The sequence below is a fragment of the Xyrauchen texanus genome, chromosome 22 (genome assembly GCF_025860055.1).
Source record: "Xyrauchen texanus isolate HMW12.3.18 chromosome 22, RBS_HiC_50CHRs, whole genome shotgun sequence".
Taxonomy (NCBI): domain Eukaryota; kingdom Metazoa; phylum Chordata; class Actinopteri; order Cypriniformes; family Catostomidae; genus Xyrauchen; species Xyrauchen texanus.
The window spans coordinates 5,438,899-5,465,071 of NC_068297.1; the positions used below are offsets into that span (position 1 = coordinate 5,438,899).

Genomic DNA, 26,173 nt, shown 5'->3' on the forward strand with positions numbered 1-26,173 from the left:
CAGAAAACTTTGGTGTCCGTAAGGTACAGTCAGCTGGCCTGAATCAATCTGACACTAACCCAGAGCCAGCGGGCCATCATTATTGTTAGCCCTGGAGTGATTCATTAGTATATCGGTCTGACTCAAAAAGATGTTTGTAAATACATTTTTACAAGACTGTGAAAATATATTGGTGAAAAGGTGAGGGTGAACCCTAAAAATCTCTATACTTCTATCTCTATAGAGTGGTCATATGCCGGCGGTGCGTGTCTGGGATGTGGCAGAGAGGACACAGGTGGCAGAGTTGCATGAACACAAGTACGGCGTGGCGTGTGTGGCTTTCTCCCCCAACAGCAAATATATCATCAGCGTGGGTTACCAGCACGACATGATCGTCAACGTCTGGGCCTGGAAGGTGACTAGCGATATCTGTACAGCTATAAATCACTCAACATAGCTGCTTTATTTTGTTATTATGTGAGAAGAAAGAGAATACTTAGTGATACGGGAGGCATAAAACTAGCACTGCTATGTTAGACAATTGATTGCCAGGGAAAACAGTCAATTAAACAAGTTAAACTGTCAAAAGTCGGATTTTCCATCTTGGTATTTGCACTTTGACAGACAAAAATCCTAAATCAAGACTGTAACAAACAGACACATGACTCAGAGTAAAAGTAATAGAAGATTTGAACAAATAATTGCTTTGTCTATATATTCAATATGTCTATAATTGTTTCTTTTTCAGAAAAACGTAGTGGTTGCCGCCAACAAAGTGTCCAGTAAAGTGTCAGCTGTGTCTTTCTCGGATGACAGCTCTTATTTTGTTACAGCTGGAAACAGACACGTGAAGTTCTGGTATCTTGACCACACCAAGTCTTCCAAGGTACACGATGCAAACGTGGAAGACTGCAGCCAACCCTCTTATCTCCACCAAATATAGCTCAGATTCGATCTCTCTGGCCAACTCTTTGTCTCTTACTCTCAATTAGTTATTACCACAGGCACAGACAGCAAAGGCTTCAGCTCAAAATGTCTGACACTACATAAACTTGCAGTTTGTCAACACTGTACTAAAGATGAACCTGGTCCTAGATGAATGTCTCATCCATCTCTCAGGTGAATGCCACAGTCCCATTACTGGGACGCTCTGGTCTTCTCGGAGAGCTGCGGAATAACTTCTTCAGCGACGTGGCCTGTGGAAAGGGCCGGAAGGTGAGCAGCACCTTCTGCATCACTTCCTCTGGGCTGCTCTGTGAGTTCAACGACAGAAGAATGCTGGACAAGTGGGTGGAGCTTAGGGTGAGTGACTAGGATGCTGATTGGTCCGTTTTGAATTCACAAGTCACAAATATGCATGCATGTGAAATAGAGTTTAGCAATTTATAGAGCTTGATAACAATATCGCCAACTGTAGAACACAGACAAGTGGAGTGATACATTTTTCTGTTCTTTTTAAACTAATATTTCACCCAAAAATTTAAATTCTGTCATAATTTTCTTGCCCAAATTTTCTCCCTTCTGCAAAACAATTAATTTAACAAATGTCCCGTTGGCTGAATTCAGTACAATGCAAGTGTCGTCTGACTCACATTAGAACTGAATTACTGTAAGCACCCAAAAGTATCACAAAAGTAGTCCATGTGACCCGTGCGTCATATTCCAAGACTTCTGAAGTCATAGACCATTAATTTATTCCCTCTAAAATAAAATAAAATCATTAATAAAGTCCATAAACAGCACTTAAATTAATATGGCAGCTATGTCAATTAAGATCAAAACTCGTTGATTCTTAAGACACAATGTCATGATGTTTGGTCACGCAAGAACCAGACAGGATTTTTGTTTAGCGTTTGTGAAACTTCAGGCCCCGGCGAAGTGCTTCTTCATTCTTTGCTCAGAGCCAAAAAGAAGTTTGAAACACATGAGCAGCGATATACTGTTTGCAAACATTCAGACATCCCCACGTCGCTGGGGGAGGCGTTTAGAGGTACATTTAAATATAAGGACGCTCAAAACTACAAACTAACCTTAACTAATGTGACATTGAAATGTGTTACCAATAACTGAGATGGTAGGTGTTTTAACTACTCGACGATCATTTAAAGTAATATATATGCAGTAAATAATGTGTCATTTGTAAAGTTTACCTTTTGCAATCTTGGCGCTAATGCTCTAACATGCTATATGCAGCCATAATATGCGCCGATTACGCTCTGTTATTGTAAATTATGATGAGTTTATGATGACACTGATACTATTGCAAAGATGGGTGTATGATTGTTAATGGGTAGCATACTTAATACATTTAGTCATCTCATTTTCAAGCTCATTATTTGCAATTGAACTTTGTTGGTGTTATTCCTCCCTCTCTCTTTTTTTTTTTTATATTAAAGCCCTTGTGCTCATAGGGTGTTTCTAAACTGTCTGTTGTGTAAAACAAGTGTGGAATGTGTGTCTGTGCTAATTAATACCAATGCTGCTGATGTTGTCTAATATTAGTCTGTTCTGCCTCTCCTCTTACACTGCACAGAGAAATGACAGTTTCACAGTAAGTCTCATATCTGGGCCGTGGCTTTCATGCCTCATTGTAAAGCGCATTGAATGATCAGTCACCATTCTCATCTGTTTGACCCACCTCACTGTGGTGACATCACTTAGATTTATACTGTAATAGTTTTCACTCTAATATCAGAAAGAATTTCACATTACTTATGGCACATTTACATCTGCCTTGTGTCTAATACATACATTAAAGTCCTAACTAGTGGTTAGACCGATACTTATTGGCCGAGCTGATTATTTGACTGATCTGTGGCCATTTTGAGTGCAATGGCATTAGTTGATCACCAAGCCTGCTTGGCTGAAGTTTTAGCTAAAAACAAACAAAACAAAAAACATGTAAATGGCTAATATTTTTCTGTTTTCAAGTATTTGTGTGTGAACCTTTAGTTCATATAGTGTAAAAATATATATATATATATATATATATTTTTTTTTGTCATATAATTGTAATTGTAATGTGACATAATATTTGTATTATATTCATATATTGGCATTATATAGGCCACCCTGCTGTCTAGATAGCTGGATCGGTTATTGAAAACCAATATCGGTCCACCACTACTCCTAATTTAAACCACCCAATATACTCATTCACCAGTGCTTTATTTCATTTTTATTACATATTACATTATTTTTCATGTATTCAGAGGGAAAAATATTAGAAATGTAGTAAAGTTTATTGAATAAAGATCTTCTGTATCTCTATAAGGAGGACACAACTGAATTTCTGGAACATTCTTGTCTTTTCAGAAGACAGTTAAATCTTCGCAATTGTGTTGTGAACCTGAAAGGAAAAGTTCACCCAAAAATGAAAATTCTCTCATCATTTACTCACACTCACGCCATCCTAGTTTTATATGACTTTCTTTCTTCTGCAGAACACATAATAAGATTTTTTGAAGAATATCTCAGCTCTGTTGGACCATATAATACAAGTGGATGGTGACCAAAACTTTGAAGCTCCAAAAAACACATAAAGGCAGATAAAAGAAATCCATATGACTCCAGTGGTTTAATCCATGTCTTCAGAAGCGATCTGATCGGTTTTGGGTGTGAAAAGACCAAAATGTAACTCCTTTTTCACTATAAATCTTAAAATCAGTAGTCTCCTTTGAGATCACGATTTCAAGCTTACACTTCCTATAGCACCATCTAGCGCTCTGCACATGTCAAGCAATAGGAAGTGTAATCAAGCTTGAAATCGTGATCTCCAAGGAGACTGCTGATTTTAAGATTTATAGTGAAATATTTGTTATTTTTTGGTCTTGCGACAGGGCGGAGGGCGGGGCCGGGTCGTGATTTTACATACCCGGCCCCTTATCAGGCTAATCAAGCCTCCGAGAGGGATAAAGGCTGAATGTGGACGGTGGTGTGACAGAGAGAGAACATTTATGGACAGCTGTCCTTCCTATGTGTGTGTTTGTGTCTTTTGGTTTCCGTTTTACATAAAAATATTATTTATATTGTCAAGCCGGTTCTCTCCTCCTCCTTTCCGTTGTTCCCTTTACAGGTCTGTTCTCTCCCAAAACTGATTGGATCACTTCAGAAGACATGAATTATCCTCTGGAGTCATATGGGTAACTATTGTGCTGGATTTATGTGCTTTTTGGAGCTTCAACATTTTGATCACCATTTGCTTGCATTGTATGGGCCAACAGAGCTGAGATATTCTTCTAAAAATCTTAATTTGTGTTCTGCAGAAGAATGAAATTCATTCATATCTGGGATGGCATGATGGTTAGTAAATGATGAGAGAATTTTCACTTTTGGGCGAACTATTCCTTGAAGCGCATGATTCAAAGATCTTGATCTGGCTCCTTCTCACAAACTGCCAAAGTGGGTCATGGTCAGAGCAGGAGGGTGCTTGCACAATTCTGCTTTTGTGGTGGGCCCTATGCCCACTGCAATGAGAACTTACAGAGGAAGAGAAAGAAAGGGATACAGAGAGAATGAGACGGGGGCACAAAAGCATCTCTGTCTAACAGTTTATCAACTTCAAGAATACCACTGACGTGCGGTCTGGGTAGGCAAACTAGGCACTGCCTACCCTGCCAAAATTCAAAAATAAAATGTTTATTAAATAATAAACTTGTATTTGTATTTTTACTTTTTATTCTTGTGATTTATATATGCAATATGTGTGTTATTCCAATTGTTTAGACGTTATGATGACAAATGTAGCAGTTACGCATAATCAACTAAAAACAAATGGTAGAATAAGCAGTGCTTTTACGGTCCATTCATTGCAGACGACAAGCGGAAAACCCATGTTGCGCATGCGACTTCGATCCTGTATTCTTTAACATGTACGGCAAAAAGCACAAATCTGCTGTGCCTTTTGACGTAAATATGTTATGCCCGTAATCATCTCCGTTACGTATCAGACATGGACCAATTAAAATCGAAATATTCCTGGACATTTGCGTAGCTAACGCCATTACACCACAGCTAGCGCGTATCATTCAAAATCAAAATGACAGCACCGGCCGTAATCACGAATTAAGAATTTTTTCCAAGCTCGATTTTAATTCCAAATATGAGTTAATTGCAAGAGGGAGGTCTACGCCAGCCTTAGATGGACTAGTACAGCAAAAGGGCCCAAAAATTATCCGATCATTTCAAACTGATTGGTATATAAGAAAAGATTGGCTATGTGGCTATGCTAACAATCAGCGGCTGTACTGCTATCCCTGCCTGCTTTTTCAAACAGTCAGACTGTTTGGACTTCAGCGGGATATTGTGATTTGAACAACCTGCCCGCAGCTTTAACCAAGCATGAAAAGTCGTCAGCTCACATCCAGTGTCAAATTACACTGAAAATCTTTGGAAAATCTCGGATCGACCTTGCACTTGACGAGCAAAGGAAGCTGTATATAACCTACCACAATGAAAAGGTAAAGGATTGTTGTATTGTATCTTCTGTTATAAAGATGAAGATTGCACATAAAAAAATAAGCACATAATGTTGTAAAAAATAAACAACTTATGTTCTGTTATATGTTCTGTGTTTTGACTACTGAATTTTGTATAATAATATCTAATGAAGATATATTAACAAAATCGTATATATTATATATAAAACATATATAAAATACATATACATTTCTTGATATGCCGCGCTTGTGCGTAACGTTCACTGTTATTACGTATTATTAGCTTAAACAATAAATCAGGTAATCTGGCTTTCATAACTCAGTGCCTAGCCTCTTTTTATCACCGCACGTCACTGAAGAATACTGTGGGTCAATGTTTATGTTCTTTCAACATAAAGCTTATTTACATAGCTAAATATCTCCCTGTTTGTGCCTCACCTCTCGAAATAAAATGAGATATTTGTGAAAGAGACATAAGATATCTCATCTAATGCGTTTAAATGAAAAATCACATGGATAACCCACGTATTCTCTCTTACACACAAACAGATATACAGTACATTGCTTCCATGCTTCCTTACTTTTGGTTCAATCTCATCAGTTGTTATTTACAGGCTGCATATAATATTTTCATAACATTGTCAGAGGAATTTCATGAGATGGTATATCTCACAGACATAGCTCTCATTTTGTCTGTTGTTAAAATTCATCCGTCTTCTGTAATATTACCTCAGATAGCACTCCCAAACTTTGATCTACGGAGTTCCTTGTTAATATGTTCTGTTTATTTCCAACTCCATTTCTCTCTCTCTATCTCTCTTTTAGACTAGCATGGCCACGTCTCTGTCGGTCACTGAGGATCTGATCTTCTGTGGTTGTGCTGATGGTACCGTGAGAGCATTCAGTCCTATTGATCTGCACTTCATTTGCACGCTGCCTCACCCTCACAGTCTGGGCACAGACATCGCTACTGTTACTGAGGCCAGGTAAGATGAAGCCAGGTGTGTTACGGTATACGGAGGTTAGCCTATCATAACAGATGACATTTGCTTGAAAAAATCTTAAAGGTACAGTACAGAAGCAAAAACAGCCTGTTTAATACGAAAGGTCAGGGTAGGTGAAAATTTGTACCAAAAATTATTTAGATTAACATGTCAAGCGGTGTACCATCAAGTAAAAGGTTTTAAAATACTTTCCTTGCACCTTGAATATATATATATATATATAAATGTACACGTTGCATCAGGGGTCTTCAACTATTTTCGGACCAAGGACCCCCTGGTGGGTGACAGACAGACAGACAAACAGACCCTGTGCATGCAGAATATTTTTTTTTATAAGATTACTAATATGGAGTCTTCATCTCATGTGAGTGATCATGCATATCGCTGCTCCCTTAAGCTACGTTCACACTGCCAGCTACTTTGTCGCTGCATGTCGTTAGTGGCTGGTGGTTAGGTCGCCAGTGGTCTGTATGGAGAGTCTAAACAGCGCTGTTTCTTTACAATTCATATTTGGCATTTTAATTCCAATCACATTATTGTGCCTATATAAGGGAATTTGTATGCGAATATACTGTTTAAATGCCACGAACGCCGCATTCGTGTGTCATTCAGTTGAACTCCGAGTCTGAGCATCACTGAGCCGCACCGCTGACCTCAACCAACTCCTGTCCCGAAGAGCGTGTGAAGAATCAGAAACACAAGCGGGAGTTTGGCGCGAGCCTCTGCTGACAAGCGGGAGCATTGGCTCGTGCAAAACTCCCACGAAAATATAAATGAACAACAAGTATAATCTGTGATAGTGAACGCAAAGTGCTCCGGTTTCATTTTAAACGATCGTGTAACGGCAAATGTTCCTGTTTCATACACGCTGTGTTAATGACACGCAGTGACACAGAGGAGGAGACGCACACTTACTCTATTTCTGTGAAGTGATTACATGATGAAAATAATGTCAAAGGTTTTGTTTCTTGAGAAACAAGGACTTGTGGGTTTAATCAGAGCATTCAAATAATGTGTCAAAGTGAAGAAAATAGGACAGAAATATTTTACTATAGCATAACAAAAATATAATTAAAAAAAAATAATATATATATATATATATATCCTGAAATCTCTGTCTGTTTGAAGATTCAGCCTGGATTCATGTAGTATAGGTGAAAAAGCTTAGCCTGTGACATCTGTTTAGCGTTCTCTGCTTTCCCTCCAAATTGTCAGAAACACACAAGACCTCTTAGTCTGACTCTGCTGGAAGGCTCAGATGAAACTCTTGACCTCTATTATAGATTACATTCAGTGAGACTTTGAGGCCATACTTAAAAAACTTAGTTTTAACTAGTGAATGGTGCATTTCAATTGACTGCAAAAAAGCTACAGTTCAAACAGTGATTCTTTTTGCAGTTCTGTTTGGTGATGATAGTGACACAGTCATCCTGTCCGTCTCATTATTATTGCAACCTAGTCTCATAATGAGCATTACTATAACTACATTTTTGCAAACTGACTTTAACGTGCCACATTCTACGATTTGCCGCAGTTTTCTGGTGAAATTAACACTAATCATGAGTATGACGGCTAATTATGACTATAAACACTGACTCATTATAAAGCTAGTATTACAGATCCACCTACATTTAAACACTTAGTCACCAACGTGATTAGCTTGCATGGTTGCGCACTTGATAAAGTGTTGGACTTTGGATTTGGACCCTACAAAACACGCAAACTGACACAACACAAAAATGACATGGCTGCTTCAGAAAATTAGATTTTCATGTCACATTTGCTTTTAGGACACTATCGGTTAGGTTTAGGTGTTGGTTTAGGGTAAGGATGTCTGTTTTGTTCACCTCTCATTTGCTTTTTGGGGTCTATTGTTTAGGTTTAGGTTAAAGTTTTTGGTTAGCGAGGTACGTTTTACGCATTAAAACTCAAAAAAAAAAAAATCTTGTCTGATTACTACACCATTTCACTAGTTTTTGGCTTGCCCCGCTGGACACGGTCATGTAATGTTCATGAGATCAGGCTGAATAATTTTCGGTAAACAGCAGTCGTTTAAGTTTGGGTTCTGCTGGGACACATTCTCATATGACACTTTGGGGTGACCTTTTGTGACCCCACAGACCACCTGTCTTTACTGCCGTTCCATTAAAATGTCTCTCTTCACAGCCACCTCTTTGCATACAAGGATAATGTGCGCTATCCTGATGCTGTAGCTGTGTCCTACGACCCTGTGAACCGCTGGCTGTCCTGTGTGTATAACGACCACAGTCTGTACGTGTGGGACGTCCGTGATCTTCGTAAAGTGGGGAAGGTTTACTCCGCTCTCTACCATTCATCCTGTGTGTGGAGTGTAGAGGTGAGAATCAAGAGGTTTTGACAAACATTTAATGCAAACTAAATTAAAGTCAACATGAAATTCTTAATGTCGACAAATGTGATGCATTTAGATGGATTTTTGACCACATATGTGTTTTTTATGATCCAATCACAAAATGTCTTAAGACCCCGTTTAGACCTTGTATTGGGTAAAGTCTCTGCTTAAGGGAAAGGAGGAAGCAGGAACTGGCTGAGCAGTCAACATAAACTTTTAATGTTATCAAGAAACTGAAACATAACATAAAATACACGCACACACACACACAGCGGCCACGTGCGTCTCTCTCGCTCTGGCATCCCCGGCTCTTCCATTATCCCTCTCCCGCTGATTAGGCAACTCCGTACCGGGCGTGCATCCTCATGACCTGGCCACACCCTCCTCCTCGTCACACTCCTCCACCGCCCGATTCAGGCCGGGGTGCCATCCAGACTGGCATACTCCCCCCATCTCTGGAGGGGAGATGCTGCCCTTCCGGCCATTCCGCCAACTGATGATCCTACCAAACTCCTGAGAATCTGTGAGAGAGACGAGGGGAGGGGGAGTGGATAGGAAAGAGTGAGCAGGAGAGACCAAGAGAGGAGAGAGATAAGAAAATGTCTCGCCGGTCCCGAAAACTCTGTCGACTGGTCCTCAGCCAGCTGTGCAGCGGCCCTCCGCTACGCCGGGCGATGGCAATGGACCTCACCCCCTGGCGGACGGCAGCAGGTTCCTATGCCTCCCAGCAGATCTCAGTGGCTCCTCCGCCCTCTGGTGGCCGGCAGCAGCTCCTCCGTCTCCTGGCGGACAGCAGCGGGCTCCTCTGCGTTCTGGAGAACTGCCCCAGTACCACCAGACCATACCTCCTCGGCGTCGCGACCCTCCATTAGTGGCGAGGGCTCTCCAACAGCGCAGCCCTCCTCCATCACGGGTTTCGGCACCAACGTAATGGGTAAAGTCTCTGCATAAGGGAAAGGAGCTGGCGGGAGCCGGCTAAGCAGTCACTGTAAACTTTTAATGGTATAAAGAAACGGAAACAACATAAAACACACAGACACGCACGCACACACACAGCAGCCACATGCGTCTCTCTCTCTCTCTCTGGTGTCCCCGGCTCTTCCTTTATCCCTCTCCTGCTGATTAGGCAACTCAGCACCGGGCGTGCTTCTTCACGGCCTGACCATGTCCTCCTCCTCATCACAGACCTGTATTTAGCGCTTACCACATGTGATCCGATCACCAAAAGAACATCTTAATATCAGGTGGAAACAGGGTTTCAAGGATCTACTAGCTTTATATTAGCAAGGTATTGGTGTCAGGAATGCCTCCTAAATTGTGTTTTTCTTCATTGCTTGGTAATTGATTCACTTTTTAACGCAGTAGCTGTTTCAGAAATGCAGTTTAACTGGTTTCACAAAAAAGTTCTGTGGTAGTTCTCTGGTACAGTGATGGTATCAGATGGTAATACCATGGTACTTGAAACAATACAACTGCTTTACACTCATACTGTTTTGTAAAGAAAACTGTCAATATTGTGTCACATTTATGCCTGTGTAGGATGGGTGATTAATGCCTAGTGCTTTTAGACATTAGTAACAAGGTGTTGAAAAATGTGTTTGAGTAAATGCACCTGTATTTGTGTTTGTGATGTGATGCTGTATTGTATTGTGGGATTTAATTATCTCATCTTCCCTTGTCTTGAAGGTGTACCCAGAGTCGAGTGATGGTGAACAGCCCCGTTTGTCTCCAGGATGTTTCCTCAGCTGTTCATCTGACAACACTATCCGTTTATGGAACACAGATGCTCAAAACACCACACTCAGCCGAAATGTAATCAGCAATGTGCGTCACATGACCTCAGTTCACAAATCGAATGTTCTGTCTTATCAAGTTCAGCACTATTTTACAAAAGTGACTTGCCTTGCCATGCCAAAAGATTTTTTGTATTTATTTGTTACATTTTTTAGAAATGTTTTATTTTAATAAAGTAATTTATTTTTACAAAAAGCAAATATCATACTTGGGTGAATCCATGTCCAGGTCATATTATACCTTAAAATTAAAATAATGAAGATAAATAAAAGAAAATTGCATAATGACAATAAACCTATTTTCGAGATCGTAAATTTTTTCGATAGTTTAATTTGTAATTCATATTGTTCTCAATTCTAAGTGTTGATTCTTATATGACTCTCATTATTGTAATGCATACATTTGTAACTGTATTATTGTAAAAACAAATGTCCAAAAAATAGAATACAGTCAGAAGTTTACATACACCTAAGCCAAATACATTTAAATTCAGTTTTTCACAATTTCTGACATTAAATAATAGAAAGCATTCACTGTCTTAGGTCAGCTACAATCACTACTTTATTTTAAGAATGTGAAATGTTAATAATAGTAGAGAGAATTATTTATTTCAGCTTTTATATTTCATCACATTCCCAGTGGGTCAGAAGTTTACATACACTTTGTTAGTATTTAGCAGCATTGCCTTTAAATTGTTTAACTTGGGTCAAACATTTTGGGTTGCCTTCCACAAGCTTCTCACAATAAGTTGCTGGAATTCCTCCAGACAGAACTGGTGAGACTGACAGAGTCAGGTTTGTAGGCCTCCTTGCTCACACAAGCTTTTTCAGTTCTGCCCACAAATATTCAGATTGTGGTCAGGGCTTTGTGATGGCCACTCCAATACCTTGACTTTGTTGTCATTAAGCCATTTTGCCACAACTTTAGAGGTATGTCTTGGGGTCATTGTCCATTTGCAAGACCCATTTGTGACCGAGATTTAACTTCATGGCTGATGTCTTGTGATTTTGCTTCAATATATCCACATAATTTTCCTTCCTCATGATGCCATCTATTTTGTGAAGTGCACCAGTCCCTCCTGCAGCAAAGCACCCCCACAACATGATGCTGCCACCACCATGCTTAAAGTTTGGGATGGTGTTCTTCAGCTTGCAAGCCTCACCCTTTTTCCTCCAAACATAACGATGGTCGTTATGGTTAAAAAATAATTTTTTAGCAGACCAGTGGAAATTTCTCCAAAAAGTAAGATCTTTGTCCCCATGTGAACTTACAAACTGTAGCCTGGCTTTTTTATGGTGGTTTTGGAGCAGTGGCTTCTTCCTTGCTGAGCAGCCTTTCAGGTTATGTCGATATAGGACTCGTTTTACTGTGGGTATAGATACTTCTCAACCTGTTTCCTCCAGCATCTTCACAAGGTCCTTTGCTGTTGTTCTGGGATTGATTTACACTTTTCGCACCAAAATACGTTCATCTCTTGGAGACAGAATGCGTCTCCTTCCTGAGTGGTATGATGGCCGTGTGGTTCCATGGTGTTTATACTTGCATACTATTGTTTGTACAGATGAACGTCGTAACTCAGGCAATTGGAAATTGCTCTCAAGGATGAACCAAACTGAGGTCTTGTGTGGTCTTGGCTAATTTTTTTTATTTTCCCCTGATGTCAAGCAAAGAGGCACTGAGTTTGAATGTAGGCCTTAAAATACATCCTCAGGTACACCTCCAATTCAGTACACCTCCTAGCAGAAGCTAAATGGCTAATCGTCTAAAGGCTTGACATAATTTTCTGGAATTTTCCAAGCTGCTTAAAGGCACAGTTAACTTGGTGTATGTAAACTTCTGACCTGCTGGAATTGTGATATAGTCAATTAAAAGTGAAACAATCTGTCTGTAAACAATTGTTGGAGAAATTACTCATTTCATGCACAAAGTAGATGTCCTAAACGACTTGGCAAAACTCTAGTTTGCTAATATGAATTTATTTTAATGACTTCAACCTAAGTGTATGTAAACTTCTGACTTAAACTGTATGTATATATATATATATATATATATATATATATGTATTTACTATAAATAAATAATGTCTAAATATTCATATTGAACATAATATTAATAAAATAAATTTAGAAATATAAAATAGTATTTATATAAATATTTGTGGTAACAGTTACGAGAATTTGGCGGGGGAAATGTGCTTAATTATGCAAATACTAGCAGAATGCAAACCTGGTCATAAAAACAATTTTAATTTTCTTTAAGCAAAACATTATTATCTATTGATTTCTTTTGATATTGTTTTAAAATATAATCTAAATATTAATATTTAACATAATATTTTTAATAGAATATTATAAATATAAAATGGTATTAATATACATATTTATATTTGACATTTATTTATACTTTACAATTTAGATCATATTTTTTTCCACATTATTATTATTGGGGTTTTTTACATTATGGTCACAGTAATGAGAATTTGGCATGAGAAAATGTGCTTAAATTGTCATGTAAATAATATTACAATGCAAAAACTCTTAATGTCCTAAAAAATAGGCTTCATTTTCTTTAAGCAAAATATAATTTACTATTGATTCCCTTTAATTTTGTTGTGAAATATAACCTGGACATAACCCTTGGCATCAACTCCAACTTCTTCTTTAAACCATTCAACTTCCTTTGATGTTTTCAGTAGCTATACACTCAATTGAACAAATAACAAACAGTTTATGTTTTTGATTCTTCTCGCCACAGGACCTTCAGAAGGTCATTTATATGGACAACAACACCTCCACCCTGCTAGACACGGACTGCACCATCTCCAATAGCTCAGAGAAGGCTGACCCGCAGACCTCTGAGAACCGCACGGGCATTAGGACCATGTGTGTGAGTCCAGATGGGCTGCACCTGGCATCAGGGGACCGCAACGGCACACTGAGGTCTGGCCCCACTGCTTAACACTTCTACACTAATTGATTTGAGTAAATTGATCCTCAGAGGTTTAAATGAAAAGGACAATGTGTTTGTGATGCACTTGGTTCCTGTGAGGAATGAAATCACATGGGTATGTAGGTACACTGGGATAAAGGATATTATTGGATACCAGCAATAAAAAATGGGCTACATTGTCCAAATGGCCAAGCCTTAAATAGACTCATTCGCTGCTGTTTAGTTGCAACTTTGCCATTTTTAGTAGAGAGTGCACAATTCACTTGTCAGGGTTTGTGAAGGGAAGAGGCAGTAGAATGAGGATCCAAACTCAGAACATTAATTATAAACAACAGAAGAGGACACAACGATGAAGGTAACATTTGAAAAAGGTAATACAAACTCTACAACAGTATGCTGGCTAACAACGCACGACATACAAACAAGAACCAAGCCAGGAACAAGGAACAAGTGGATACACCGATCAGCCACAACATTAAAACCACTGACAGGTTAAGTGAATAACATTTATTATCTCGTTACAATGGCACCTGTCAAGGGGTGGGATATATTAGGCAGCATGTAAACAGTCAGTTCTTGAATTTCGTGTGTAGAAAGCAGGAAAAATGGGCAAGGGTAAAGATTTTGATGGCTAGACGACTGGGTCAGAACATCTCCAATACGGCAGGTCTTGTGAGGTGTTCCCGGGATACAGTTGTTTGTGCCTACAGATATTTGGTCTAAGGATGGACAACCGTTGAACAGGGTCATGGGCACAAATTGCTAAAAAAAAACGTAATGCTGGCCATGATGGTAAGGTGTCAAACACAGTCCATTGCAGCTTGCTGCATATGGGGCTACGTAGCCGAAGACCGGTCAGAGTGCCCATGCTGACCCTTGTCCACTGCCCACTGCCAAAAGCGCCTAAAATGGGCACGTGCGTGTCAGAACTGGACCATGGAAGGAGGACTGGTCTGATTAATCCAGTTTTCTTTTAGATCATGTTGATGGCCTTGTGTGTCATTTACCTGGGGAAGAGATGGCAGCAGGTTGCACCATGGGAAGAAGGCAGGCTTTTCTGAGCCATCCTTGTTATGAATTTTAAGTAACTGGTGTCAAAGTGTTTTTTATTTAATATATGTAAGTCCGTTCCCCTCGAGTTCACACAGGTGTCCTAGCAGAGTGTCCACAGGTTGAGTTTATCCCAACTATTGACATGTTATACTAACATGGACTTGATATTTTCTTATATAATGCAAAAACATTCATAGATTTTTGTCTGGCCACAGAGAAACTGCCACAAAGTGTGAATTCACTAAAGTGCCCCTCACTAAACTGCTGTTAATGTGATTGTAGAATCCACGATTTGGAGAGCATGGAAGATATTCTGGATGTTCAGGCCCATGACTCTGAGATCTTGTGTCTGGAGTACTCTAAACCAGAGACTGGTAAGTTCTGAGAGGTTCCTCAAACATCTCTATATTATTAAATCCTGCACTGAGAAGCTGTTTAATGCCCCAGTGAAGAGGAAATAATGGTCCAGCTCAGATGTTCAGCAGATGCTTTATAAGCCTGGAGTCACCACTTCTATGCCATCACCAGAGTTTACAACCAGTGTTTACAGTTTAAATGATTAAAAAATTGCATAGTCCTAAAATATCATTAGATCTTACTTTGTGTTTATGTTTTCGGTAATACCTTACTATAAGGTTCCATTTGTTAATATCAGGGGACCTAACATATTATTACAGCCTTTATTAGGCTAATCTTTGTTAATGTTAATTTACAAAATACAATTGTTCCTTTTTTAGTTCATGTTAGCGACGTATGTGTTGAAATTAACATTAACTAATATTAATAAATGCTGTAAAAGTATTGTTCATTGTTAGTTCATGTTTACTTACTGTATGAAGTTAACTAATGTTTACAAATGGAACCTTATTGTTGTTACCATGTTTTCTATAAAGGAATATTCAGAGTTGTTTACAACATCTGTGGCATGCTTTGGATTACTACAGAAAATATATTGGCAATACATTTGGCTTTAAAAACATTCTACTTTGAATATATTTATTTTCTGTGGAAGCATTTTGATTAGATTCTGCGTTGCTCACTAAAGAACATCACATTATCATGTGTGTGTGTTTTTTCAGAGGATGGAGCCTTAGACATCTATTGAGTAGAGTGTATGTTGACGTGACTTAGATAGAGGAAATTGACATACCAGTCATAGTTGACTTCTATAAGACCATGCAAACAAGATTATATACTTTGTAAACAGCAAGCTCTTACAAAAAAGATCTTTGTACAGTACTATGGTACTGTGATGGTATCAGTTAGTCATACCATGATACTTTGATATTCATCATTGTACTGCATGATTACTGTTTTCAAATGCCATCGTTTTTACATGGTACTCCAAAGCACTGTACTTAAAAGAATACCATGGTATTGCCATCAGGGTCAGGGGAAATGCCTTTGTAATGAATTATTCTGTGTTTTATTTGTAACATCTGATATAGTTCCTAATATAGTCCTAGTAATACGTATTATGGCATAAAATATGAATAGAAGTTGATTTAATTTGTATAGTAAAAGGTAATCAATTCTTAAATAAATTCTTAATAAAGCATTTGACACAGTTTCATATTTGAAATGGTTTTAAAATGTCCTCATAAAGGTAATAATTGCTCCCAAAAATGTATTCCAAGTGGCAAAAATTGCATGGTTGCATCCTAAAAAAATATATATATTTTAAAAACATTTGTAAAATATATATATATTTTTTTTTAACTTCCTGAAACTTCAAACGATTGGAGAAAGGTGTCCCGAGTCGTTCCTGGCAGGCTATTCAGGCTCTGATCAGGGTGGGGGCGAAGTTAGGGCATCTTCTGCATGCTAGGAACAAACCCAGGCACATTACATTGGGGAAAACTTCACTATTGTTTTCCCCCACATTCTATAGCTAAAATTGGCATATATCATTTTTTGAGGAGGTACACACTCGACTTGACTGCACATCCTACCACAAAAACTGATTGTGTGAAGCAGTGCAAGCTTATTCATTAGCGCGACACATGTCCCAGGCATAATAAACATGGCGGATTTACCGTACGGATAATGGAGACTTCACCCACAAGCAGTAAAAGATCTCTTACACTTAAATTTAGGTTGCCAGTAAAGTTTGATATGAATTGAATCTGCCCAGTTAATAAATTATTAAAAAAGTCCTCTTGAAAACACTATAAGATTTTGCACAAATTGTAATTACAACATGTCCACTGATTTTATGACATGTAGCCTATACAGTACATAAATTTGTATCAAAAATACCTGTAAAATGTGTCTAATTAATTCTCCACAATTATCTTTTTTTAAATAATTAAAATAAATGATGTCTAACAACATTCATATTTCAGAACACTTGTGAAACTGCCTACTCTGCATTCCAGATACAGTATCTGTCCATCAGACTGTCTGTCTCTTATTCAGAACCCTTTAGCTGTCACTATACATTTTCTCTTTCGGGTACTATATCTTTTCAACATGCACATCAGAAAACAACTGCAGTAATGAGCTAATGAGATCTGTTCGTTCTAAATTGTCCATGAGGATCTTAAAGCCTTGTGGGGAAGCATTTTGATTAGATTCTGCGTTGCTCACTAAAGAACATCACATTATCGTGTGTGTCAGCTCTAAAGATATTAGAATATGATGAGAGCTTTCATTTTGGGAATATCTCTATTGAGATGAATGCTTGTATGAACATGCTCTGGGCTGTTCGCGTTTCACGTACTGTTGCAGAAACATCTCGTGTTCTGTTCTCACACTGTGAGAAGCATTTGCATTCTTCCCTCACTGTGAAGTCACACATGAGTGTTAGAGGATCAGCATGTGGTGTGTAAAGTATGAGAATGAGAACAGCACAGGAACACTTGACACGTTTCACCGGATATTGAACTTTTTACACAGTTAGCTATTTCAGAAATGCAGTTTAGCTAGTATGTCCTGCCAAAAAAATTACTAGGAAGTACCATAGTACAATGATTGTGTCAGATGATAATATCACAGAACTTAAATGTATGATTATTCATGTACCATGGTATTTTCTCTGTACTCTAATTTACTTCAAAGTATATCATGGTATTAACATTGTGGTTGTGTACAAAAAACATGTCTAAAAGATCATGGAATTTATATGGTAGGCTACTAATTAAAAAACATTATATTACTGTAATATCTTGCAATTATCATTGTAATACCATGACAGGATGTCCAAAAACATATTAGCATGGTGCCCTGTCCAAATTCATGGTATTATAAATGTACTTTGTCCAAAAGCATGATATTACCTTGGCACTGTTCCCAAAATGTTTTAAATAAAATTACCATAGTACCTTTTCAGAAAAATCATGGTAATACTATGAGAGGATTTCCAAAATAAAATACGGTACTATATCCAAACAACATTGTGTTATCATGGTACCATGTCTGAAAAATCATTGTAATACTATGGTAGGATTTCCAAAATGATATGGTACTGTGTCTACCAAACATGGTATCACTGTGTTACTATGTCCAAAAACATGGTGTTATCATGGTACTATGTCCAAAAACGTGGTTTAATCAAGGTATTATGTCCAAAAACATGGTGTTATCATGGTATTATGTCCAAAAACATGGTGTTATCATGGTATTATGTCCAAAAACATGGTGTTATCATGGTATTATGTCCAAAAACATGGTGTTATCATGGTACTATGTCCAAAAACGTGGTTTAATCAAGGTATTATGTCCAAAAACATGGTGTTATCATGGTATTATGTCCAAAAACATGGTGTTATCATGGTACTATGTCCAAAAACATGGTGTTAATCATGGTATTATGTCCAAAAACATGGTGTTATTGGGGTACACAAAAATCATGGTAATACTATGATTCCCAACTAAAATAAATAGTTCCATATAAAAAAAAAAAAAAAAAAAAAATAAAAAATGGCATTATCATGGTACTATGTCCAAAACAGTATTACTGGGGTACTTTGTCCAAAAAAGAAATATGGTATTACTATGTTACCATGTTTTAAAAATCATGTTTATACCATGATAGAATGTTCAGAAAACATTACTATGGAACAAATGTCACAAAAAAATACATAGTGTTAACATGGTAACGAGTCCAAACACCATGGTAATATTAAAATAAGGGATACGTAGGAGGTAATGCCAGCATTCATTTAGGTGAACAATATAATTTAGAGGGAGTTACATTTTTTGTGCATAGGGCGGATAGTACTAATGTACGTGTGTGTGTGTGTGTGTGTGCGTGTGTGTCTGCTTGTGCTTGTGTCTGCAGGGCTGAAGCTGTTAGCCACCGCTAGTAGAGACAGACTGATCCATGTGCTGGATGTGGAGCAGGAATATGGTCTGCTACAAACACTGGATGAACACTCGTCCTCTATCACTGCTGTCCGATTTGCTGGTGAGACTCTGTCAGACAGATAACCTATCCTGTAGGAGCTTCACATTTGTTACTTCTGCTCAAATGTTCATATATGGCACCTTTGTTTTTGTTTAGCTAATGATGGCAAAGTCCGAATGATCAGTTGTGGTGCTGATAAAAGTATCTACTTCCGCACAGCACAGAAGGTGAGACTTAAAACTGCAATTCAGTAGTTGAAAGTACTTCAGTGTCATCTATGCTTGTTTCCTTCATTTGAAAAAAAAAAATAACAAAAAAAAACAATGCCACTGTGGATTGGAACAGCGGCTTCATTCAGAGCTTTTAAATTCGTTAGGCCTCAAGAAATGTTGTGACTCAGAATTCCAGAGCCAGTGCTTCAAGGAACAGCTGATATAAATAGCCACAAAAACACTTAACACCCTCTTCCAAATCAGCCACAAGTTGACAGCGATTAAGTGGGAAACAAACAAGCAGCAGTTGTTTTTAACTCTTATATATACTTAGGATTTAAAAACAAGAATCCTGAGAAACAAGCTTAGAATAGCCTATATACACACTGGCGGCCAAAAGTTTGGAATAATGAACAGATTTTGCTGTTTCAGAAGGAAATTGGTACTTTAATTCACCAAAGTGGCATTCAACTGATCAAAGTATAGTCAGGACATTACTATAACAGCACCATCACTATTTGAAAAAAGTCATTTTTTATCAAATCTAGACAGGCCCCATTTCCAGCAGACATCACTCCAACACCTTGAGTAATCATGCTAAATTGCTAATTTGGTACTAGAAAATCACTTGCCATTATATCAAACACAGCTGAAAGATATTTGGTTCATTAAATGAAGCTTAACATTGTCTTTGTGTTTGTTTTTTAGTTGCCACAGTATGCAATAGACTGGCATGTCTTAAAGTCAATATTAGGCCAAAAATTTAAAAAAATAAACAACTTTCTCTAGAGACTCGTCAGTGAATCGTTTTGAGGAATGAAGGCTATACAGTGCTTGAAATTGCCAAAGAAGATTTCATACAAAGGTGTACACTACAGTCTTCAAAGACAGAAGGCTCTAACAAGGACAGAAAGAGATGTATAAGGCCAGTGGCAAAAGAAACACAGACATTGGACAACAGATAATTGGAAAAGAGTGTTATGGATCTTAACCCCATTGAGCTTTTGTGGGATCAGTTAGACTGTAAGGTGTGTGAGAAGTGCCCGACAAGACAGCCACATCTATGGCAAGTACTACAGGAAGTGTGGGGTGAAATGTCACCTGAGTATCTGGACAAACTGACAGCTAGAATGCCAAAGATCTGCAAAGCTGCCATTGCTGCACGTGGAGGATTTTTGATGAGAACTCTTTGATGTAGTTTAAGAAGTTCTGAAATAGTAATGTTTCACATTATTAATGTCCTGACTACATTGTGATCAGTTGAATGCCACTTTGATGAATAAAAATACCAATTTCTTTCCATAAGAGCAAAATATGTACATTATTCCAAACTTTTGGCCACCAGAGTGTGTGTGTATATATATATATATATGTAACACATATATATGTGATGTTATAGTTTCTGAAGGGGAACAGTCAACAATAGAAATATAGAGACAGGGAACAATAGAAAATAATTGTTCAGTGTATGTGCTGCAACACATACATCTGTGGCACGTATACGGGCAGCATAGGTTCAAATCCAGCTTTCAATATTCTCTCCTTTTCTCTCAGTAATTTTTCATTACTAAAGAGTTGCCTTTTTTCAATATCCCAAAAAAAATAAACTTGATTTTGTCACTCTACAATATGATCATAGAACAGTTTTTAATCCAAAACATACAAACAGATTAGAGTGATTAAATTGATGTAATACTGGAAAAACTGATGGATATAATCATGATCAGGCAAGGCATTCTAAAGTGTGTAACTGTGATATAAGCCACTCAAAATCACCAGCACTATTTGGTTTAATATGTTTGTAAAGATCTTGTATTTCTGACCTTGAAGTGTGAAACTGGATCAAGGCTCATTAACAAACAGCTTGTAAATCCATAATCTCATGCTAAAATATCTATTTTGTTCTTATTGAGGAAGGAAAACAAGGTAAAGGAAAAAAGATTTGAACTCCATATTGAACTCAGCAGTAATATTTCTCATCTTTTAATTTTGTTCCACATTATACTCACCTGAATGTATTTGTAAGAATACAGAATCAAATGGTTAAATCAAAGAATTCTTTGCACATAACTAATTACTAAATATCCCAAAACAGACAGAGGAAGGCACACAGTTCACACGTACTCATCACATAGTGAGGAAGACCACTCTGTACGACATGGATATCGACCCCACACGAAAGTACTCTGTAATAGGCTGTCAGGATCGCAGCATCAGGTTTGAATTCTTCTTACAATATTAATCCCTGTAATAATCTGTGTATTGTTATTATTTTTTCCCCTCCTTGTGTGCATCTGCTAGTCGAGTCTGTCTACAGTGATAGATAGATTTGCTTATCTATTTGTCTCTCTGTGTACTTGCATTTTTATATTAATGGTAAATGTTCTGCACTTATATAGCGCCTTTTTTAACCTAAGCGGTTACCAAAGTGCTTTACACTGTGTCCCATTCACCCATTCACACACACACTCATACACCAATGATGGCAGAGCTGCCATGCACGGCGCTAGCCTGCCATTAGGAGCAACTTGGGGTTCAGTGTCTTGTCCAAGGACACTTCTGCATGTGGAGTCGTGTGGGCCAACCGTGCGATTAGTGGCCGTCCCTCTCTATCACCTGATCCACAGCCACCCCTATATTAATATATGCATTGATTTGTATGAATTATGTATAAATTAAATATTTTCCCTTTTTGTGTATGGATTTAACTGTTTCAACAAATGTTTGGATATATCTGGGGCTGTGAGGTCATGTGGCAGGGTGTTACAGTTGTCTGTCGTGTGGCTTGTGGTGTTATCAGATTATCGCTGTTTTTATAGTTGGATGGGATTAGAGGCTAGACTGATTAATCTAGTCATATTAAAACATGTTGTAGACCATGTGCACACACTTGCATGCAAACACACACATTAAGTCAGTCTGTACTGTAACTCACCTGTCTGAATTTGTCACACCAACCAGATTGTCTCATTGTGTGAATCGCACAAAATCATGTCCAGGTCAAATTTCAGACCATAGGAGACATTTTTCGTAATTTTTATGATGTTTTGCTTAAGAAATGTTTTTGGCCTATGACACTATTTTCATGACAATTAAGCAAATTTCCCCTCAAAATTCTCATTACTGTAATACGTCTTCTTACTTTGACAGTTCTTTTGAAGTTTTTTATTTGTAATTCTCATTATCTTATTTTACTAAATGGGTTTTAGTAAAACAGTTATGGTACTACATTATTTTTGTTTACACTGATACATGAATACAGTTTAGCAAAATCAGCAAAAAGTTAAAGACAATATAACAAATATAAACAACAAATACTAATGTGATACATGTACAACGCTACAGTTACAATTGAAATCATTGGTAATTGGAATACAGTTACATTCAAAAAGTAATTTGATTACTGAAGAGATTACTTTACATTTTATTGTCATTTGTTTCATTTAATATTTTGTCCGTTTAGTTGAAAAACATTTAAACATATAAATGATGCGATCCAAGGTGCATTTGAACATTGAACAATTTTTTTTAATTAAAATTAGCATAAATGAAAGGCAGCACAACAGTTAATAACACACTAATATATATATATATGTGTGTGTGTGTGTGTATTTATTATAAATAATAATATATAAAAATTCTATACAGTACTATAAATGCAAAATAATAATATTTTACAATTTGCATAATACATTTTTACTTTACAGTCCTGGAAATGATTTTTTTTCCCCATTACAGTAATGAGAATTTAAGGGGAAAATGTGCTGAATAGTTTTGAAATCAATGTCACGTAAAAACTAGTAATGGCCCCTTTATTTTTCGGTAAGCAAAATATATATTATTATTTATTTCTTTAGATTTTGGGGGTGAAATATGTCCTGGACATGTTCATCAAAGGTGTTGTTAAATTCACCCTTCTGCTTAATTTATCATCTTTCATGTTGAGTTTCCTCAATATTCCACAGGATTGGCACCCTTTACCTCATTGTGTTTTCTGTGAGTTTGTGCAGTCCTACACAAAAGGGCAACATTACGAAGCAACAAACACAGTGCATGACTTGCAACGGGTTTCCTTTGTTTATTCAAACAACGGCCTCAAATTTATTCTGCTCTGTGGGCAAGAAAAATGTCAGGAATGTCGGATATAATACAGCCGGACATTTACTGTTTCTGTCTCTTTTGCCTTTTGTCTCATCCTTAGTGTAAGCAACGTCCTTTCTACAATGTTTGGTGCAGTGGTTATGAATCAGCTTTAAAGAAAAAGGCCTGTTTAGTCTGTAGTCAGTGCAGTTAGCCTCTGTATTGGAGGACGTTCTGGGATTTAAATGTCTCTAATAGGCACGGGCTGGTTTTGTTCCCTGTGTAAGTCATGTGAAGCCTGAGGGGTTCATTGGTTGTGCTCCTCCCAAAGCTGACAGTGCGGTAGTTTGATCTGCCTTAAGAGGAGGCAGTTGAAGGCATGACAACATAGCGCCCCTCAGTGGCTGAAGGAGAAAGGGGCAAAATAAAATTCTGCAGCACTTTTGCCAAGTCAAACATTTAAAGGGGCCATATTGTACACTTTGAGATTTATTTAGTTTTTTGTTTACAGGATCTTTAACATCTGCAATGGCAAACAGAAGAAAGTCTACAAGGGTTCTCAGGGCGAAGATGGGACACTTATCAAGGTAGGCAGAACCTGAATTAAAACAAATCAATGGGATTTTACTCATACTCTTAGTTCAGATGTTGCGTTTCATCTCAAACATACAAGTATTAAGCAGTGCACGATGAATGTGAATGTGTTTATTAGGTCCAGACGGATCCCTCTGGTCTGTATGTGGCCACAAGCTGCTCAGACAAAAACATCAGTATCTATGACTTCTACACTGGAGAATGTGTGGCCACCATGTTTGGCCATTCTGGTAAGATGCTTCAAAAGCGTGTGTGATTATGCAACTATTTGTGTGGATCAGAATCAAAACTCTTTGCATCTATATATATATATCTTAAGGTTAAAGCATTGTTATCTTTGTGTCTGATGTTCTCTATTAGAGATTGTAACAGGGATGAAGTTTACTAATGACTGTAGGCATCTGATATCTGTGTCCGGAGACAGGTAGGGTCAAGGAATGTTCTGAAATCCTGTTTTCATTCAGAATATTACATTGCATGTTTTGATGGAATTATGATATTATGTTTATCTGCTGTTGTATTCCTGTGCATTCAGTTGTATATTTGTGTGGCGACTGTGTCCTGAGTTGACCATCAATATGAGACAGCGGCTCTCAGACCTGAAACAAAACACCAAACCAGTTCAGAAGACCCCTCCGAACAAACATCATACACTTAGGTAAGAAAAACACGCACACATATACAACCACATTCAAATGGATAGGTTAAAGGGTGCACATCAAAATGTTAAGAGCTTTCACAATGATGGCAAAGACCACATCGGGTTCCACTTCTGTCAGCCACGAAGAGAAAGCTGAGGTTGCATTGTGCGTTCTGAGATGCTATTCTGCTCATTACAATCGTACAGAGGAGTTAGCTGAGTTACCGAAGCCTTTTTGTGAGCTCGAACCAGTCTGGCCATTCTCTGTTGACCTCTCTCATCAACAAGGCATTTCTGTCCGCAGAACTGCCATTCACTGGATTGTTGTCACCATTCTGAGTAAACTCTAGAGACTGTTGTGCATGGAAATCCCAGGAGATCAGCAGTTACAGAAATACTCAAACCAGCCCATCTAGCACCAAAAATCATGCTACGGTCGAAATCACTGAGATCACATTTTTCCCCATTCTAATGGTTAATGTGAACATTTATCTTATTTTTGCTGTTCACTTAAGTAGTCCTTCTATGTAACAAAAAATGCATTTTTAAAAGCACAAATATTCATTTTAGTCTCTCAATTAAAAGTGAATGTAAAAATCACACAAGTAGAAAAAGTTTAGATAAGTTTAGAAGAGGTGTAGCATGTCACACTGAACAACTGTCACTGCTGGAAATTTCATGTCAGTTACCCATTTATTGCACAAAATCCTAAAAAAGCGTTTTAAAAATGTTTTTGTGTTCTTGGTTTCTGCCAGCACAAGGAGAGAAATCCACAGCGCTCCAGTCATTGCTAACATGTCATCTGACAGTGACAAAGACATGGAGGAAGAGGAGTGTATTGAGGAAGAAGATGAAATGTTTCCACACCTGTCATCAGGCAGCAGTGCCAGCGAGGAGACTGGTAATTCATCTGACATTATTTAGCAGTCACCGTAATCTGGTTAGGCTAGTTCTGCTGTACATACCACATCCGGCTCTTTTGGGTTGGGTTGTTCTGTGAGATTTGATTGGTTTATACGTCTTGCAAATATTTATTTTGAGCTTCTTGAGCTTGCAATATTAGCATTTTGTTTCTGCTTCAAGGATCGTCAGAGGAGAAGCACAATACTCTTAATTCCAAGATGAGGAAGGTGAGGAAGTCTGTGATGACAACTCAGCTTTTATTCTCATTTTGTTTCTTTTTTAACACACATACGCTCTCATTTTCTCAGCAATCCAACAGCAGTACTGAATGCGAGGGTACAGGTTTGCGGCCGAGGCGCCGCTGGTCCAGACGTTTAGGCAGTATGGATCTGAAAGTGAAGTCCATGCTGGATCTGAGGCAACTGGAGTCTTTCGCCATGCCCCTTTTTCCCAGCAAAAACCCTGATGTTCATAAAGAACCTCCATCGGCCAAGAACCAGGAACTGGGCAGCACCATCAGCTTGCAGACCCTAGCTGCATGGGTGAGGAGACAGAAGTCTTCAAACCATGCTATGTCTTTGTATAAAAATTGTGCATACATCTTTAATAAGCAATATTATTTTAATATTCAATGTAGTCTTGCATGGTCAGACTTTTGACTATTAACACTTTTGATGAACAATGTTTACACCAGATACGAGCGTCTTGTCTTCTTATCACGCCGGCAGTAAAAAGATGCCCCGTTCTATTTTGCGCTGCATGCGCTGGCTCTTAACGTTCACTTGAACGCGTCCAGTGTGGGGGAATC

At 38.0% G+C, this 26,173-nt stretch overlaps 1 protein-coding gene across 1 annotated transcript in view; it reads left to right on the plus strand.

The window, feature by feature from the left end:
- The window catches only part of LOC127662848 (mitogen-activated protein kinase-binding protein 1-like), a 68,566-nt gene that overhangs the window by 31,996 nt on the left and 10,397 nt on the right, over window positions 1-26,173 (plus strand). The window contains exons 5-23 of the mRNA XM_052154223.1: window positions 224-394; window positions 728-865; window positions 1,099-1,281; window positions 2,513-2,530; window positions 6,243-6,403; window positions 8,588-8,777; window positions 10,479-10,616; window positions 13,341-13,525; window positions 14,871-14,962; window positions 18,871-18,996; window positions 19,093-19,163; window positions 21,244-21,365; window positions 23,740-23,815; window positions 23,941-24,052; window positions 24,183-24,246; window positions 24,358-24,480; window positions 25,218-25,363; window positions 25,546-25,592; window positions 25,674-25,907. Of these exons, the coding sequence (XP_052010183.1) occupies window positions 224-394; window positions 728-865; window positions 1,099-1,281; window positions 2,513-2,530; window positions 6,243-6,403; window positions 8,588-8,777; window positions 10,479-10,616; window positions 13,341-13,525; window positions 14,871-14,962; window positions 18,871-18,996; window positions 19,093-19,163; window positions 21,244-21,365; window positions 23,740-23,815; window positions 23,941-24,052; window positions 24,183-24,246; window positions 24,358-24,480; window positions 25,218-25,363; window positions 25,546-25,592; window positions 25,674-25,907 (2,397 nt within the window). The remainder of the gene's footprint in view (window positions 1-223; window positions 395-727; window positions 866-1,098; window positions 1,282-2,512; window positions 2,531-6,242; window positions 6,404-8,587; window positions 8,778-10,478; window positions 10,617-13,340; window positions 13,526-14,870; window positions 14,963-18,870; window positions 18,997-19,092; window positions 19,164-21,243; window positions 21,366-23,739; window positions 23,816-23,940; window positions 24,053-24,182; window positions 24,247-24,357; window positions 24,481-25,217; window positions 25,364-25,545; window positions 25,593-25,673; window positions 25,908-26,173) is intronic.